This window comes from Hyla sarda, chromosome 5 (assembly GCF_029499605.1).
Source record: "Hyla sarda isolate aHylSar1 chromosome 5, aHylSar1.hap1, whole genome shotgun sequence".
Classification (NCBI taxonomy): domain Eukaryota; kingdom Metazoa; phylum Chordata; class Amphibia; order Anura; family Hylidae; genus Hyla; species Hyla sarda.
Genome location: NC_079193.1, coordinates 331,200,017 through 331,212,756, shown reverse-complemented (window position 1 = coordinate 331,212,756; position 12,740 = coordinate 331,200,017). Strand labels below are relative to the sequence as shown.

The 12,740-nt window shown below is 43.1% G+C and overlaps 1 protein-coding gene across 1 annotated transcript in view; it reads right to left on the bottom strand.

The window, feature by feature from the left end:
• SNX31 (sorting nexin 31) overlaps positions 1-12,740 on the bottom strand; it is a 71,063-nt gene that overhangs the window by 53,848 nt on the left and 4,475 nt on the right. Inside the window, exon 2 of the mRNA XM_056522412.1 lies at positions 8,952-9,026. Within this exon, the coding sequence (XP_056378387.1) occupies positions 8,952-9,026 (75 nt within the window). The remainder of the gene's footprint in view (positions 1-8,951; positions 9,027-12,740) is intronic.

Here is a 12,740-nt window from a genome sequence, read left to right as displayed (position 1 = left end):
TTAACTATTTTTTTTTACACTTTTTTTTTTGCAATGTTATAGCCTCCATAGGGGACTATAAACATTCAATACATTGATTGCAGACACTGATCAATGCTATGCCCTTGCTCACATTGTGTGAGCTGCCGGCAGGAGAAAGTGGGCATTTCCCAGCAGGCGCGACATCACTGAAGCCTGTGAGAGCTGTGCCTCACCATGCCCCGCACGCACTTCCCGAGTTTGGTCTCCTGCCAGGCCGGGAGGAGACCAAACTAACTGTTTGACTTGCGCAGGGAACAGAACAGAGCCACCTAGTGGCTGTTTTTTCAACACTTTAAAAACATATATGGGGAGATTTATCAAAACCTGTCCAGAGGAAAAGTTGCTGAGTTGCCCATAGCAACCAGATTGCTTCTTTCATTTTTCAGAGGCCTTTTCAAAAATAAAGTGTCTTATAATTACATAAGTAACAATATACTAAAAAGTTTAGTTTAGTGACAGAAAACAAAATTTTCCTGATTGAAATTGACCTGCATTGCAGATTTTTATATCTTCAGCATGTCGATTTATGTGGCAGATTTCCCCATTGAGTTTAATGGGGAAGCTGAACTCTACACTAAATCTGTGGCTTTTCCAAACCAAATCCTCAACAAAATCCGCACCAAAATACATGCAGATTTCTGTATGGCTTTGTTGCAGATTTTTTCTGTATATAATCCATTTTATGTGCGTTTACCCATAAGTTAGATGCCAAACCCGCCAATTTTGGTGGGAACAGCCAACTACTACTTTTGTGGAGGTGTCTTGTATTTCCCCCCCCCAACAGAAGATGTTGGTAAAAAGAACTGGCCATGGTGGATTTTAACATGCCTGAGCCTTGGTGTCTGCGGAGATAAAAAAAAAACCTTCAGGCAGCAGCTGCTCAAGAATGATTGCCTGCTCGGTGGAGATGAGTGTGCATGTTTAGCCATCAGCAGAATAAGCCTTTAATGGCAGCTATCTAAGATGCTTAACTTCCCTCAAAATGGTTATCCAGAAAAAGAATAACCGCTATTTTTTTTTACAAACGAAAAACAGCACCTGTCCTGTGCAACAGCTGGAGGCACCCCTTTTTGGAAAACCCTGACCAATACTATATACTATTAGATAGTCCAACATGCTGGTGTGATGTCCCAGTACAGGACATAGTCCTGTATTACCTTTAGGCCCTGTCAGGTTTAGTCCCTCAGTAACCTGGGGGCTCCCCTGCAAGGTCTCCCCCTCTGGTGGTTATAAAGGTGTATGTCACTTTAATGCCTAGACAGGATCCCTATGTATAGATAGTACAGAGGACCTGTGGGAGGTCTCAAGGACTTGTGTAAGCCTGTCACATGTTGTGTTATGTTGTCACATGTTCTCCCAGAGAGCACCAGCTTAACCTATGACCCGCAGCTTGACCAATGGGCTTTAGTCCAGCCCCCCACTATATAAAGGGGCGGCTATTATAGTTCTCTCTCTTCTCTTAGCACTTACCACCAGCTACCTTACTGAGCTCAGCTACCACAGAACTCAGGGCAAGTGATCAGCATCTGGAAGGCCACAAAGCTACCGTCTCTCCAGTAAGCCTCAAGTCTATGTCTGCTGTCACTTAAGTCCTGCACGTAGTCAAGTCAAGTCTAATTACAAGTCAAGTTAACTACAAGTATATTGGTCCAGCAAGCTGCGAGGTCCTTCTGGGTCCTGGCCACCTCTCTGGGAATTCTGTCCTTAGCTGTGAAGATAATTACATCTGTCTTCTAATCAGTAAAGCCTCCGTTTGACCATAACTGGTTGTGGACTAATTTCACTACTAGCAATTGGGATAGCGGAGAATCCTGGCGTGTTGTGTTCCGGAACCCTAAAACCACACTGGCGTCACGAACACTAGGAGTTAATACCATCCAGCCCCCGATGTTAACCCCTTAAGGACCCAGCCAATTTTCACTGTAGGAACCAGCCATTTTTTGCACATCTGACCACTTTCACTTTAAGCATTAATAACTCAGGAATGTTTTTACCTTTCATTCTGATTCAGAGACAGTTTTTTCGGGACATATTCTACTTTATGTTAGTGGTAAAATTTTGTCGATACTTGCATCATTTCTTGGTGAAAAATTGCAAAATATGATGAAAAAATTGGAAATTTTGCATTTTTTTATACTTTGAAGCTCTCTGCTTAGAAGTAAAATGAATATTCCAAATGAATTATATACTGATTCACAATATGTCTACTTTATGTTTGCATCATAAAGTTGACATGTTTTTACTTTTGGAAGACATCAGAGGGCTTCAAAATATAGCAGCAATTTTTCAAATTTTTCAAATTTTTTCACAAATTTTCAAAATCGAAAATTTTCAGGGACCAGTTCAGTTTTGAAGTGGATTTGAAAAAAAACAAAAAACACTATTTGGGAAACTAAACCCCTCAAGGAACGTAACAAGGAGTACAGTGAGCCTTAACACGCCACAGGTGTTTGGAGACTTTTCGTTAAAGTTGGATGATTTATTTTTATTTTTTTCACTTAAATGCTAGTTTTCCCCCAAATTTTAAATTTTTACAAGGGGTAATAGTAGAAAATGACCCCCAAAATTTGTAACGCCATTTCTTCTGAGTATGGAAATACCCCATGTGTGGACGTCAAGGGCTCTGTTGGCGAACTACAATGCTCAGAACAGAACAAGCGCCATTGGGCTTTTGGAGAGTGAATTTGTTTGGAATGGAAGTCAGGGGCCATGTGCGTTTACAAACCCCCCCTGGTGCCATAACAGTGGACCCCCCACATGTGACCCTGTTTTGGAAACTACACCCCTCACAGAATTTAATAAGGGGTTCAGTGAGTATTTACACCCCACTGGCGTTTGACAGATCTTTGGAACAGTGGACTGTGCAAATGAAAAATTACATTTTTCATTTTAATGGACCACTGTTCCAAAAATTTGTCAGACACCTGTGGGGCGTAAATGCTCACTGTACCCCTTATTACAAGACATGAGGGGTGTAGTTTCCAAAATGGGGTCACATGTGGGGGGTCCATTGTTCTGGCACCACGGGGGCTTTGTAAATACACGTGGCCTTCAATTCCGGACAAATCTTTCTCTTCAAAAGTCCAATGGCGCTCCTTCTCTTCAGAGCATTGTAGTTCGTCCGCAGAGCACTTTACATCCACATATGGGGTATGTTCTTACTCAGAAGAAATGGGGTTACAAATTTTGGGGGGCTTTTTTTTTCCAATTTTCACTTGTGAAAATGAAATATTTAGGGTAACACCAGCATTTTAGTGAAAACATTTTTATCATTTTCCCATCCAACTTTAATGAAAATTCTACAAACACCTGTGGGGTGTTAAGGCTCATTTTACCCCTTGTTACGTTCCGTGAGGGGTGTAGTTTCCAAAATGGGGTCACACGTGGGTATTTATTTTTTTGTGTTTATGTCAGAACCGCTGTAAAATCAGCCACCCCTGTGCAAATCACCAATTTAGGCCTCAACTGTACATAGTGCGCTCTCACTCCTGAGCCTTGTTGTGTGCCCGCAGAGCATTTTACGCTCACATATGAGGTATTTCCGTACTCAGGAGAAATTGCGTTACAAATTTTGGGGGTCTTTTTCTCCTTTTACCGCTTGTGAAAATAAAAAGTATGGGGCAACACCAGCATGTTAGTGTAAAAAAAAAAAAAAAAGTTGCCCCCAACTTTTCCTTTTCATAAGAGGTAAAAGGAGAAAAATCCCCCCAAAATTTGTAGTGCAATTTCTTCCGAGTACGGAAATACCCCATATGTGACCCTAAACAGTTTGAAATACAACAGGGCTCCGAAGTGAGAGAGCGCCTTGCGCATTTGAGGACTAAATTAGGGATTGCATAAGTGTGGACATAGGGGTATTCTACGCCAGTGATTCCCAAACAGGGTGCCTCCAGCTGTTTGCTAAACTCCCAGCATGCCTGGACAGTCACTGGCTGTTGTTTTAGTGTAGTGTTTTTAGAGTACATTCGCACTGGTGGAGGTTTACAGTGAGTTTCCCGCTAGGAGTTTACGCTGCGGCGAAAAATTTGCCGGAAACTTACCGTTAACCCACAAGTGTGAATGTACCCTGTACATTCACATAGGGGGGCAAACCTCCAGCTGTTTCAAAACTACAACTCCCAGCATATACTGACAGACCATGCATGCTGGGAGTTGTACTTTTGCAACAGCTGGAGGCACACTGGTTGGAAAAGCTTCAGTTAGGTTCTGTTACATAACTCAGTATTTTCCAACCAGTGTTCCTCCAGCTGTTGCAAAACTGCAACTCCCAGCATGCCCAAACAGCTGTCTCGGCATGCTGGGAGTTGTAGTTGCGTACCTCCAGCTGTTGCAAAACTGCAACTCCCAGCATGTACTGATCGCCGAAGGGCATGCTGGGAGATGTAGTTATGCAACAGCTGGAGGTACGCAACTACAACTCCCAGCATGCCGAGACAGCTGTTTGGGCATGCTGGGATTTGCAGTTTTGCAACATCTGGAGGGCTACAGTTTAGAGACTACTGCACAGTGATCTCCAAACTGTGGCCCTCCAGATGTTGCAAAACTACAAATCCCAGCATGCCCAGACAGCCAACTGCGGTGTGGGCATGCTATGGGGGGGGGGGGTCTGATGACCCCCCCTGGGCATTTGCACGGGATGTCTGCTGAATGATTTCAGCAGGCATCCCGGTCCGATCCCTGCCCGGCACGCAGCGGGGACCGGAATTGCCCATGACGTAACTGTACGTCATGGGTCCTTAAGACCCCGGGTGCCGCTACATAGCGGTACGTCATGGGTCCTGTAAGGGTAAATACCATCAGATCCTACCACTCACACCGCCACACCAGTGGTCCCGCCATTCACCCGGTGGTTCACCACACTGGGAGTTGTAGTTTTTGCTTGGGGTAGCTGCTAAGACACAGGCTGTATCACGGCATGCAGGGAGTTGTAGTTAGTAATTAAATGCAACTGCTGAATTTAATTTAAAAAAAAGTCACATCAAAACAAAAATGGTACTGTTAAAAACTACAGATCGGGGCACAAACAATGAGCCCTCATACAGCCCTGTATTAGGAGAAATGAAAAAGTAATAGGGGTCAGAATAGGACAAAATTTCCCCCGCATGTGTATCCTGTGATGTCACGCATATATAATTAATATGGCCGGTAGTTTTTTTTGCAAGTAAGGTGGCAACCCTAACTACGTGACAGGACTTCTTCAGCGGTATAGTGGAAAAATCCAATTCTACGTCGGAAGTTCCATAGTGTGATCAATGGGAATGTCCTTGTGGACATTCAGCACAGAAATTCCTTAGTGTGAATGGGCCCTTGGTCACATAAAGAGCGAGTCAAGAGGCAGTATGTATTACTGTTTTGTGTTTGTGGGAGTATGTATTACTGTTTTGTGTTTGTGGGAGTATGTATTACTGTTTTGGGTTTGTTTTTACATTTTTTTTTTTAGCGGGAAAGTGGGAGGACACATCCATACTACATAGCATTAGTCTTTACCTCCTGGACAGATCATTTTACAGTATCTTATGAAAAAAGCCTATTGAGGGGAGGGGGGGGGGGGCTGTATGTATCAAAACTGGTGGAAGTGAAAAGCATGCAAGTAGAATCAGTTTGCTGATTTCATTTCCCAAAAGGAGATCTCTAGTCTAGTGTTTTCCAAACAATGTGCTTCCAGCTGTTGCAAAACTACAACTCCCAGCATGCCCGGACAGCCTTTGGCTCTAGTCCCTACATTATGGGTGCATTCACACTACAGAATTCCCGTGGAATTCCACGAGCGGAACTCCGTGGTGTGAACTTAACATTAGTGTGAATGGGTCTCCTGAAATTGTTCAGCGCAAAGAAAGAACATGTTCATTCTTTGCGCGGATTCCACGAGCACTGCATAGCCATCAATGGTGACAGTTCAGTGCCCCGCGGCCCTTGCGCCGAATCACCCACGGCGGCGGCCGCCAGGCGGAATCTCTGCTCACAGAATTCAGCGAGCGGAGATTCCGCAGTGTGTGAACGCACCCTATGTGTGAAGAGTCAGTATTATTGTTGTCGGTGTCCCTCAACTTAGTTGACCTGTAGCAAATGGTATGGGTGTAAATTATAAATCAAGGAAGGGTGGATGCAGCACTGAGTAAAAGGTAATTCTTTATTGTAATCCAAGTTAAAAGTCCATGGAAGACAAGGAAAAATGACGATGACTATGGGCCAAATGGCCTGAAACGCATCGGCGTTCTGAGGTGTTCCTACTATACCCTGTTGCACTTTTGTCCTTGAGTACAAGGACAAAAGTGCAACAGGGTATAGTAGGAACACCTCAGAACGCCGATGCGTTTCAGGCCATTTGGCCCATAGTCGTAGTCATTTTTCCTTGTCTTCCATGGACTTTTAACTTGGATTACAATAAAGAAGTACCTTTTACTCAGTGCTGGCTCCACCCTTCCTTGATTTTTGTTTTGTATCCAGAGGCTGGCCGTGCACGTGTTGAATCAGGTGTATATTACTACAGAGGAAGTTCTTTTCTTTTGGAATTTCTTTCTGTGTTGTCCACAGTGCTATCTGCAAACATATGCTGCTCTGGACAGTTACTGACACGGACAGAGGATTCAGCAGAGAGCACTGTGGACAACACAAAAAAGAAATTCAAAAATAAAATAATTTCCTTTGTAACACACAGCTGCTAATAAGTACTGAAGGATTAAGATTTAATTTACAAATCTATTTAACTTTCTGGCACCAGTTCGTAAAAAAAATAAAATAAAATAATTCCACCGGAGTACCCCTTTAAGATCATATATGAATGGTTTCTAAACTGTAGACCTCCAGATGCGGCAAAACAACAACTCCCAGAATGCAAAATGCATTCTGGGAGTTGTAGTTTTGCAACAACTGGAGGTCTATATTTGAAGACCCAGGCTATATATGGTAAAAGCAATATAGAGGCGTATATAGAATGAAGAGGCTTGTTCTTCAGATGATATATGCACAAGTGTGGTGGCGTTGTGGGATAAAGCCTTGTGGGGTGTAGGTTAGTTAGGGTGTTGCTGTTCAGTATAGTAAAGGGCGCTGTTAACCCTTGTCACTCGTGACTCCAGGGTGAGGGTTAAATGCTGTAATCTTGATAGGCCCATTGCCACCCTTCCCAAGAGCAATAGGTGAATGTAGAATAAAGGATTGTCCACAACCACTGCTAACTGAAAACTTGCAGGAACTTTTACTGAAAAATTTCTGTACATGCAGCAATAGTAACAATCCAGATAACAGAGTCAGTCTCTATAATATATTATATATATATATATATATATATATATATATATAGACAGTTGGTTGGGATCAGATAAGCTCAATTTAGCTTCTTAGGGATTTTGTAGCATAGATCCGCTGGATTTAAGGGTGCGTTTAGGTCCAGTGATCTTGTGATGAGTAGAGTGGAATTGCTTAGTATAACCGCTTTGATATAGGCCGAGGCCTCAAGGCTTTGGCCTAGTAAATTGTCTTGTAAGCTGCGGAGGTCCTACCTCTTCCAGAATCAGCAACCCAAGAGGGAAGAGACCGATCAAGATGGCGCAGCTCGCTTATATGGGCAGGGGCTGGACGTTTTGGATTGGTCCTAACAACTGCCACTCACCGTTACATTGCATTGTGGGTGAACACGTCATGAGAACCTCCAAAAGGTCCTGTAGCAAAACCATAGAGTTCTAAACCTAATCACGTGACCCGCAGGTCCTGCTACACTGAACAGGTAGGCAATTGAATAAATACATATTTATACTTATATTTATATGAACTTCTATACAAATATAAGGGGTGACAAGGGGATATCTACAGAAGAGGGACCCCGACGTTCCTAGGGACTCTGGCTATGGGGACCTCTACAAAGGTACAGTATGAAATACGGTACCGGGACACCACACAAGCCAGGTCTTTTTTTGTGAGAACCTTTTGGGTATTATAGGGCGGCATTTACATAGAAGGCGGATGGAAATTTAGGCGGATGTTTAGAGGGGACAACATTAAACGAGAATTCTGGAATAGGAAAATTATCGTCCATACTGCGGCAGTAAAAAAAGAAATAGATACATACCTTCCTTCGCTCCCCCGGTGCCTCTGGTGACCACTCTGGTCTCCGCCGCGATCCTCTTCCTGGTTGCCGATGGTTGGCAAGTCATACTGCGCTCAGCCAATCACTGGCCACAGCGAAGACCCGACTCGGCCGGCGATAGGCTGAGCGGCAGTGCGACGTTTTCGGCCCCGGCAGCAGGTGCCGGTGTAGTGAAGAATTTTGTGTCTTGAAGCGTTCTCACACTGCCGCTCAGCCTATCACCTGCCGAGTCGGGACTTCGCTGTGGCTGGTGATTGGCTGAGCGCAGTATGACTCGCCGACCACCGGCAACCAGGAAGAGGATCGTGACGGAGGCCAGAGCTTGTCACCGGAGGCACCAGGGGAGCGAAGGAAGGTATGTACATCTTTACTTTTTTACTGCCGGCAGTATGAACGATAATTTTCCTATTCCGTAGTTCTCCTTTAAATAAAGGGGTTATTCAGGAATAGAAAACCAGAGCTAATTTCTTTAAAAATAAAAATAAAAAGCACCACACCTGTCCTCAGGGTGTGTGTGGCATTACAACTGCTCCATTTACTTCAGTGGAACTGAGCTGCAATACCACACACAACCTGAGGACAGATTTTTTTAAAAATTTTTTTTTTATAGAAGTCAGCTCTGTTATTCTAATCCTGGAAAACCCCAATAATTTGGTCTCAGGTGGGGTAGGCTTAGGGTACTCTGCTGGATGGAGGTTTGGATTGAGATCAGATTATGATGGATAATAAAACATCATGACAGTAGGGATTTGGCGGCAGCAAATTTCAGAATTTGCACACTGAGCTATAATAAAGGGATGGTTTCTAAACGTAAATTCTTATTACCTACACATGAATAAGTACCTACCTGTTCATCCCAGAAATGGAGATCTTTGTATCGCACTTTGAAAAGAATGAAGCCATCCAGGTACACAGAATAAAGCTGGAAATAGAAGAAGCACTATTAGTACAGGAGACGGTCAGTCACACAACACCCCTTTCCTGTGCGATAAAGGCCAAAATGTGGCCCATTTTATATTCCTTATTCAGAATCCGTGGCCCAGTTTTACTATTGTAAATCGAGCTAGAATTCTGGCACATTTGCCATGGTAAATCTAGGCCACTGTATGAACTGGAATAAATATTTTTCTATTCACTCACAGGAAATACCCAGTTCTGGCAGGTATGTACTAAAATCACCTTATGGTGGAAAACCCCCTTAAAGGTTTACTCTGCTCCCCAGCGTCCGGAACATTGAGTTCCGAACGCTAGGTGCGGGCTTCCGTGTTCACGCCTGCCCCTCATGACGTTACGTCCCGCCCCGTGACATCACGTCCCGCCCCCTCAATGAAAGTGTGGTGCCGGTGTGATCTACGGGGGTGCAAAAAACCACCTCACACCGGGAGTGTAACGGTGACTGGGGTGTTGCAGTGGCAGTGTACGGTCTGGTGGTATTAACCCTTGAATGTCGTGACGCCAGGGTGAGGTTTCCTCAATAGTAATGTTCCTATGGCCAACTGTCCCATAAACGGCAGGAAAAAAATAGACGGAATAAACTGAAGAAACTTTACTTGCGGAGTTTATGAAACAGTCTTTAACATAACAGTCTCTTAAGAGTGAACCGGGATACAGGTTCCTCACAGGTTTGCTGGGACTTGGAAGCAATGAGCTTTTGGTGCTAGCCACTGTGCTACTAATTTAGAAGATTTGAGCTGATAGTAGTCACACAGGATTTGATAGTTGGAGCTTTGAGTAACTCATGTTTAGTGGCTGCAGGTTCTTAGGCTTTGGGCTTAGTTGAATTGATGCTGATGAAATGCTTGTGCTGCTTGCATCAGGAAGAGCCGGAACTAAGAGGCAAGGGGGTGAATTGATTGAATACAGCTCTTTATATAATAAGGTGCTGGACTAAGCTCATTGGTCAGCAAACCTGTAAGTTATAAACCCAATGAACTCTGGGTACATCACATGACCTCCAAAAGGTCCTTAAGCATTTTATACATTACAACTGTGTAACACGTGACCACTAAGGTCCTATACATATGTTTTCTATACATTAAATAAATATAAAACACACTTTACATGAGGCGACCAAGGGCAAGCCCTGCAGGAGAGCCCTATATAAATGGAGGGACTCTAGCTGAGGGGAATTTAGACAAATGACAGGACAAGGTCTTGTACCGGGACACCACAAAAGTCTATGGGAAAGGGGCGCGACGGCCGTCACCCCCCCTCCCAGAGACTTGCATTGAGGGGGCGGGACGTGAACACGGAAGCCCGCACCCAGCGTTCGGAACTCATTGTTCCGGACGCTGGGGAGCAGAGTAACCATTTAATCCTGAATAACCCCTATTAAAAGGGGCTTTCTAGTGTAAAGCATATGAATTATAAATAAGCGTATACGTTTTCTATAAAAAAAAACAATTACTGTGTAACAAAAAAAAATAATCTGCAATTTCCTGATATACTACTTTCAGATTTGTGTTTTCATTCACTACTGTTTCAAACCCTATGCTTGCTGTCACTGAATGGAATCATTCCCTATGTACATTCTAAAGCTAGAAAACTGTTCCAATAATGTCCTGCTCTTAATTAAATATCCTTAGAAGAGATAGGTGAATTTATATTGTGAGCCCCAGTAGGGACAGAGTCCAATTTGATTGTACAGTGCTGCTGAATCTGTGCGCTATATAATGAATTATTATACCTAAATCTATGTTCACGCTGTCTATTATGAGGTACAGTGGGGATCAAAAGTTTGGGCACCCCAGGTAAAAATTTGTATTAATGTGCATAAAGAAGCCAAGGAAAGATGGAAAAATCTCTAAAAAGGCATCAAATTACAGACTAGACATTCTTATAATATGTCAACAAAAGTTAGATTTTATTTCCATCATTTACACTTTCAAAATAACAGAAAACAAAAAAATGGCGTCTGCAAAAGTTTGGGCACCCTGCAGAGTTAATATCTTGTACTGCCCCCTTTGGCAAGTATCACAGCTTGTAAACGCTTTTTGTAGTCAGCCAAGAGTCTTTCAATTCTTGTTTGAGGTATCTTTGCCCATTCTTCCTTACAAAAGTCTTCCAGTTCTTTGAGATTTCTGGGCTGTCTGTCACACACTGCTCTTTTAAGGTCTATCCATAGATTTTCAATTATGTTGAGGTCGGGAGATTGTTAAGGCCTTGGCAAAATCTTCAGTTTACGCCTCTTGATGTAATCTCCCGTGGATTTCGAGGTGTGTTTAGGATCATTATCCATTTGTAGAAGCCATCCTCTCTTTAACTTCAGCTTTTTCACAGATGGCATCAAGTTAGCATCCAAAATTTGCTGAAATTTTATTGAATCCATTTTTCCTTCTACTCGTGAGATGTTCCCTGTGCCACTGGCTGCAATACAACCCCAAAGCATGATTGATCCACCCCCATGCTTAACAGTTGGACAGAGGTTCTTTTCATTGAATTCTGTTCCCCTTCTTCTCCAAAAGTACCTTTGCTCATTCCGGCCAAAAAGTTCAATTTTAACCTCATCGGTCCACAGAACTGTCCACAGAACAGGGTCCTGTGTACTGTACAGGACCCTGAGGAAGCTCCTGTCCTCTACATAGACAGTAATTTACAGCTCCCAGCAGATCTTTCTTACTTTTTTTTAATGTAAGGACTTGCTTTATCTGTATTAGTTTTTTTTTTTTTTTTTTTACTTATTTTTCTTTAATCCAAATTTTTTCCTATTTTTGGATGGCAATTACCAGGTTTCCATAGAGTATAGAGTTATGGTCTCAACATACAATGGCCATCCTGGAACCAACTAATATTGTATAAAACAAACAGGCCTCTATGAGGTTGTACTGGGAAACCCCCTATATTACTGATATGAGGAATGTGGTCAGTACAGGATACCAAAGCGCCCCCCCCAGTGATTACGTCTATGTTGTTTCCTCATACCAGTACTGGAGAGAAAATGTGAGAACAGAATACACAGCGATGAACAAACATTGTCGTACAGGTGGATCCTGTCCAACCACTTGGAAGAGATATATTGCCCGTACACTGACAATTGGACCCCCAATCACCCTTTTATCTCTGATTCTGTGTGTAGGTTATATATGCTCTTAGCGGGTGAACCCCTTAATGCCAGAGCTCCAGTGCCAACCTACATAGGAAATTCCAGTCGGGGGTTAACAAAAAATAATTAACAAAAATATCCAGCACTGGGGCTATATTTTGTGTACCTGATATCACAATGTGTGACCCTTTAGAGATGAGTTTTCCAACCATCGTGCCTCCAGCTGTTGCAAAAATACAACTCCCAGCATGCTGGGAGTTGTAGTTTTGCAACACCTGGAGGCATGCTGTTTAGAAAACACTGCTTTAGAGTAATATCGCATGCAATTTATCATGCATGAAGCACCATTATTGTCCATGTTTAAAGCGTTTATGTCCTTTGAAAACAAAGATCACAGATAATTGTAAAAAGTTTTGTTTCGTCAGGGTCTGGGTTTTCAGATGTCTTGTCTCGCTGCAGGAGACGGCTCCATAGACATAAGTTTGTATGTTCTCCCTACCACTCTCCAAAACACACAATTTAGATTGTGAGCCCCAATTGGGGCCAGGGACCAATTTGAGTGTACAGCGCTATGGAATCTGTGTGCGCTATATA